The following is a 6,929-nucleotide window of genomic DNA, read 5'->3' on the forward strand; positions in this document are numbered from 1 at the left end:
TCATAATCACATTTTTAACAGAACTATTATAATTCAGTGCAACAGAATAAGTCGATAAAGACATTAGCTATTAATTTCACAATATATGTTTACAAGCCCATTAAATAATAAAATATAATAAACAGCTAATAATTATTTAAAAACTGGCTTTGGATATCTGTACCTACGGAAAAAAAAGTAATACCCTTCCCATCTTCAATGCAAACTCACTGCGAAATTTCTTATTCACAATCCATTTTCAACAGAATTATTATAATTTATTGCAGCAGATAAGCTACGATCATAGAACAAGTAATCATTTTGATGAATCAAAGTAAATATTTTTTTATCAACGCATAACTAATTAGAATTTCTTCCCCTTTGTACACATTCAATCACGACAAGTCGACAAGTAGATTGGAAATCATCGAAGATAAACAGACAAGTGAAAGCATCTCGAAAGTTATTGTGATTCATATATTTATGCATTATATAATATCTGAATACTGCAGCCAAACAGGAAAGACAAGGTATATAAATGTGATAACTAATGTATTATAATGCATCCCATATTACCGTCCATTGATTAGTTTGGCAACATACTCACTTTGAATATTCTTGGTAAAAAATGAGACAAATAAGCTTCCAATTACAAGACAAATAAGCTTACGATATTGCAGACATAATGGAACTTAGAATTCAGGGTATCTTGTGTCGAATATTGATAGTGCTCGTCACTAAAAATATAAGAATTTGGGTACAAGAGAAATAGGTAAGTTATCAATTGCTAAGTTCAAGTGGCTGAAGAACTAATTTGGCATTCTTCTTTTGAGGTTTAGTTTTCCATTTTAGGGAGAATGGTCGAATAATGAGTCTTGAGAAGCGACTCAAGGGATCCTGGAGACCATCCATCTGATAATGACCAAACCGCCAATCTCGCTCAATATAAGGTCGCTGTATAGGTTCATCAAGTCCACCTGTCATGAGAAGCAAGAAGACTTTTATTATATTCATTTACCCACATAACCACCATAAGAAAAGTCTAACCATGTTCATACCTCTGCACATAAGCTTTTAAATGTTTCAAATGGAGCCCAACATTTTTTTTTCTATTTTTTATTTATGCAACACGAGCACCAATTGTCTGGTCTTATAGCTTTTGCCAAAGGAACCAAACCCAAATTCAGAGGGAAGCACTCGAGAAATGAGAAGCCAAACAACTTCCATAAGTTCTGTAAGGGCTAGCAGTATTCTAATTTCGGTGGCTAAGAGAAAAATGGTCAACAAGCCGCTGCTTTGCAACTAAAGCAGAGCAGGTTCAGCTTTCTTAGTTATAAGCTTATGCAAACTACTTGAGGTTTAAAACTCATCCCCAAACAATCAAGACAGTATTAGTTGCACAGTCTCTGACTTCTAATTCTAATTGTCACAGATCTTAACTGGAATTTTGAATAACTATGGTTGGTTTGGTTCATAATCCATTGTAATTGTAATTGTTTTGGTCTTGAGTAAAATATAACTAATTATGTAACTGCTGTACAAGGCACTAACTAATGTTTTTTCGTTGACAGGTAGCTGCTATCAATTGTATTAACAAGGTCAGATCTTACCAAGCTTTAGTCTATATATTTTTAGGACAGCAAAGCAAGATTTGAAGCTTTGTTCATATCACTTATGGAAGATAAATAAGTTTTTCCCTATATTAATCATTTAACTTGCAAGGCGAACAGTCCTTGGCGAAAATTTCATCAATGTGCTGGTATAATTACCATAAATTCAAATGACTAAGTTATTGAGATAAAATTTCACTGTAAAAACAATCTGACCACTGAATAAACAAAAATTTAAAATCGGAAGAGATTCAAAAAAAAAAAAAAAGTAGGGATGCACCACCCTAAAAGCTAGCTCAAAGGGTGGGAGTGCCCAAGGCCTTATAAATCCCACATTAGTTGCTCATACAATCAATGTGGGACTTCAAGTCCCATACCTGGCAAATGGGATCGTAACATTATTGTTAGGATACCATCTCTAAAGGTATATTCTAGAAGAAGCTGAGTCAACAAGGCATTTAGAAGAAAATATGAGTGAAAGGCAATTCTGTTAGTGGCAGGGAGGTAGAGTCACACGTGAGAAGCAACACTGGAATGCAGGGAAAGAATAAGAATAAATAGGGGAAGGGAATGACAAGAGGGCAGGCTAGAACTTGGGACTAATTTGGGCTTGGGGAGAATCAAGGCACTCTCCAATTTGTCCTGGCTTAGTATAGGTCACACCTTTACTTTCTGTTGTTTTCTTTCCATTTTCCATATTAATTTTCTTCATCGTTCCATTGCTATGTACTGGATTTGCTGAATTCAGAGTTAGGTTCAGCTTTATTAATACAATATCAGTCTTTTCTTCTTTTAATTCGATAGAGACAGATTTTTAGTCGAGAGTAAAAGAGTAAATAGTTACCTGCATACATTAAACCATGTTTGTCCACAGCCCGATAAAATGGCCTTGTTTTCTTCTCTTTAGCAGCTCTTTGAAGTTCATCCCATGCTCCTTCGCGATCTTCACGTGTAACTTTACCGGTATTCACAATCTGCAATGAAGAGCTCATTGAAAGTGTCACCCAAGATTAGACAAATCAAACTTCATGGACAAACAAATGCAGACAAGGAGTTCGAACTTTAGAAAATAGATGATAAGATGGGCGGGGGATCCGTGCAAGATTATTTGCCCGGTCAACTGCTACAAGCCCAAACTTTGGACCGTATCCATCAGCCCACTCCCAGTTATCAGAAATAGTCCAGAACAAGTAACCAAGCACAGGCACACCCTGTAGAACAATTAGAAGAAGGTCTAATATGCAATTAGTGTTTATGAAAGAACAACTTAATTGTAAGCAAATAAAAATTTAATTCAAAGTCAAAACCATGATCATAGCTGCATAAATAGCAAGCAAATGCTCCAAGATATATGGCCGGCGGATCAAATCTGTCTCATCCGAAACCCCATTTTCAGTAATGATGAAGGGGACATTTAGATGCTTGTATCTTTCATGGAACTGAAGCAACATGCGGTATAAGCCATCAGGATATACCCCGCGACCAGATTCACTGTACTCACCATTTTCCACCAGCTTCAGGCCAGCACCCGAAACCACTTCCTGAAATAAATGTCAGAATTGTCATGTGAGTATATGCCAGATATCATATACACAGTGCAATTATCAAGGTTAATAAAGCAAACCTGTCCATAGTAGTTTATGCCTATAAAGTCCAGCTTTTCAGATATCCCATCGATATATGGGAAGAGAGTCAATGAATTAGCCAGTGAAACAGCAGCAACATCAAACAGACCATAGGGCCGCATAAATGACACATGATGTGCTACACCGACTATTGGATTTAATGAGTTACTGCCAAAAAGTTATTATAGTTCAGACAATTACTATCATGTAATCAGAAAAGCAACCAAGTAAAGCGATCAACTTCAAATGTTTAGCCTGCTAAATGAGAAGGCAGAAAAAACCGGTTATCTTATAAAGATATGGCAGCCAAGGACTCAAACAGAGAATGGACGTAGATGAAGCTAATGGCCAAAAGCTATATAGATAACCCCCAAAAAAGAGGATAAATATCATAGAGCATTGTTGAATATACAACAAAGTTTAAGTTCAATCCGTAAGTCTCTGATAGATATACCCAATATAAACTTGCAACAAATTCTGAAGCTTCTTTGAGAAAGAAACACCTTAGTTCATGGATATAGTCATATGCCTTTGAGTGTGCAATAGACATCCAATGCATGGCCTGCTGGAAAACACCAGTTGGAAGGGCAGATGTAGCAACCTCCAGCATATCAGGATGACCACCAGGCCAAGCTCCAGCACAATAAGTAAGCATACAGAAGACATGGGGCTCATTAAATGTTACCCAATAGTCTACTAAATCCGATACACTGTTTACAACAAGCCTGCATGGAATGGGAGGACATGAGAAAGAATCTCACGAATATCCTGTCATAAGATGAGTACCTAAATAAAACTAGATAATAATTTGAACTAAACATCAAGATGTATAACAATCATGAAAAGGGAAATAATATATAGAAGGAAGAATTTCAACCTCTAAATTTCCCCAACACGTTTTAAATAGCCACGCATGGAATTACTAAATATCAGTATGGAGAGAGAAGGATAGTTAAATGTGACACAGAAATTCTCAGGAACTATATATCATAATGGAGTCAACACAGGAAGACAGGAATTTTCATTTAACTTTCAAATGATTTTCATAGCAGTTAGCATGGTCTAATTGCTGTTTTGACAGAAAAAAAATAAAAATCACATTTTAACTCTGAAGTGTAACGGTGGCCAGCACAATGAACATGTAGCTCCATTAATTTGTTTAGAATGAAGCTAAAGTTTTATTTAGTCAACATGTTTCTGATATATCAGCACCCACTAAGATAAGCCAGGCATAACGCTTCACCATCCTATGTGATTATAAACTTCATATTGCTTAATCTGCGCTAGCAAATTGCAGCTATCCTACTGAAATATTCATAGAACTCAATCCTGTTTTAAACAATATTACTCCGTTTACATCATTGAATGAAGTATTTGTTTGTTTTGTTGACTAGTCAGAAAAGCCCATAATAAGGGAAATGGGTATGCCATGCCAGGTTAACATACCACTCTACAAGGGAACAAAGACTCTTCCAGTACAATAAATGAACTGCTGTTTGGCAAAAATCCATGATAATGGGAAAAGGATCCACACATAAGGTTCAAATTATTTTTATCTTCTTACTGTTATTAGTGTCCTCGAGTAAACAGTACGCACCCAACATGGCCAAGAAAATAAATATTCATCAGATGTAATGTATACACTTCATTCATTTATAGCTCACAAATAGGCTGGCACAGGGTAGCAATTAATCTCACTTCAAACTTAAAGAGTCATCCAAAGCAGGTAGAGTAATAAATTAATAATAGCATGCAGATAACAGTCACTAAAGGAAAAACTAACCTGGTAAATTCCATGAAATAATCCACTGTCTTTTCCAGCTTCCAACCTCCATACTCACCCGCCCAGGGAGGAAGTGAGTGATGAAAAAGAGTGAGCATCACCTTCATTCCATATGATCGAACCCTATTGATAATCCACTTATAACGCTCCAACGCAGCGTAGTTAACCTACAAAACAGCAACAGGTAACTTATTTATAGAACTAAAATCTCTTTGCCAGTTGAATTGGTCGATAAGGTTCGAGATAAAACTTAAGAGAATTGAAAAACATATTCAAAAGCTCCATTTCAGAAGCTAATCATTAATATAACTATAAGCTTAACAATAAATGGAACCATAACTCGTCATCATTATGAAAGGGAAGCAACCGACTTACGGATTCTTTAAGGCTGTTCACTGGCTCCTCTGGCATGATTCTTGACCAATCTATTCCCATGCGAAAAACAGTAACACCAGTATCCTTGGCCAATTTTAGTTCTATATCAGGATCAGACCAAAACCTTAACCTCTCCTCCCTGAAAACCAGGCATTTAGAAAAAAAAAAAAATTCTATTTAGCTACAAAATTACCATTTTTTTTTTGGAAGGAAAGGGGGGTAACATACGCTAAAGGTCTAAAAGATCCATCTCTTACTTCAATTAACATTAAAATAAAAACATCTCAGGTCTTACGGGTGTGGAACATTATGCCAAGCAGTTACTTTATGGTGGTGTTCTTCTTCTCCTTCTTGCCCTTCTTCTTCTTCTTCTTCTTTTTCTTCCATGTATTTCTCAAATCCTCTAATCATGGCCTCCATAGCAACCTTAAGAGGCTTCTTGCCCTTGTTAACTTGTTGTGGAGACGATGCAGCTTGTTGAGAGCCACCATCACCAGCAGCAGAGCCCATCAAAGCATCCACTCCCTGCTTGACCTCTGAGTCATCAGCCTTTTGTTCAGCAAACTGAATCCAAGCATCATTAAGTCTGTCCTCAACATGTGCTGGTGCTGTAGCCAGACCAAAGAAAAACCCATTTTCTCCTTCTGCAAAATATAATAATAAATCCTCAACTGCATGCTTGCTAACACAATAAAGAATTAAAGTTAATTGCGAAACTTGATAGCGATCGTCCAATCAATCATACCATTACTAGGTCGTTATCGAGAGAGAGAAAAGAGCAATTAACAAGAATGATTGTGAATGTTGAATGAGAGAGAGAGAGAGTGTGTGTGTTTAATTGTTAATTAGCGTACCGGTAATGTTGAAGAGGGCGAGAGTGTCAGAGGATTCATCGATAGGGGAGCGGAAAGGGCGAAGGTTCTTGTTGCGGAAACGAGAGAATGAGAAGGCATTGGCGGCGACGGTGAGAGTCACCACAGCTCCGGCGAGTTTCGTGGCGGTGAGGAAGAGTGAGACCACCGTCATCGCAAGGGCAAGTGAAGTAGGCAAGAGTGAGCGTAAGTGTTCCCGCTAACTAACTCTTTTAAGTACCACCAAGCTACAACTACAACAACAGAGTTCAACAGTTTCAGTTCAGTGCACGCAATCTCCACTAACTAACTTAATTTAACACGCAAAACGCTTCCTTCACCGGCGTTTTCTGATCTTCCTGACGGTCACTCTCATGTATATGATAATGAGAGCTCTATCCATGTGGCGCGCTAACCCGCTAATCGACATTCTCTCCTTAGTTTTCATTTCCATAATAATTCTCAAACGACTAACTTTACTTTCTTTTTTTAATGGATTTGGTTTTGATTCAATTTATATTAAGATTTTTTTTTTTAATTATACCCCTAATAATCCTATAGGCTTTTTACGGAATAATCCAAAATTTGGTGCAGATCCAGAGTTAAAACTTTGCTCAACTCTTATGCAACTAACATCATTTGGTATATTAAGATATTCTATAATTCCACTTACTTAAAAAGTAGAAGCAAGTAAGATAAAGGTTAC

At 36.8% G+C, this 6,929-nt stretch overlaps 1 protein-coding gene across 1 annotated transcript; it reads right to left on the bottom strand.

The window, feature by feature from the left end:
* Positions 1–576: 576 nt before the first annotated feature.
* On the bottom strand, positions 577–6,617 carry LOC133301424 (beta-glucosidase-like SFR2, chloroplastic). The gene is made up of 10 exons (XM_061501049.1): positions 6,227–6,617; positions 5,668–6,016; positions 5,373–5,511; positions 4,998–5,164; positions 3,718–3,939; positions 3,214–3,382; positions 2,897–3,130; positions 2,651–2,800; positions 2,434–2,563; positions 577–956 (listed from the first exon to the last, which is right to left on the bottom strand). The coding sequence occupies exons 1-10, from the start codon at positions 6,396–6,398 to the stop codon at positions 760–762; spliced, it is 1,929 nt and encodes a 642-aa protein (XP_061357033.1). The 5' UTR covers positions 6,399–6,617; the 3' UTR covers positions 577–759.
* Positions 6,618–6,929: the final 312 nt, after the last annotated feature.

Source organism: Gastrolobium bilobum, unplaced genomic scaffold, assembly GCF_033153095.1.
Source record: "Gastrolobium bilobum isolate Gb01-03AN ecotype WA unplaced genomic scaffold, APGP_CSIRO_Gbil_v1 utg18327, whole genome shotgun sequence".
Classification (NCBI taxonomy): domain Eukaryota; kingdom Viridiplantae; phylum Streptophyta; class Magnoliopsida; order Fabales; family Fabaceae; genus Gastrolobium; species Gastrolobium bilobum.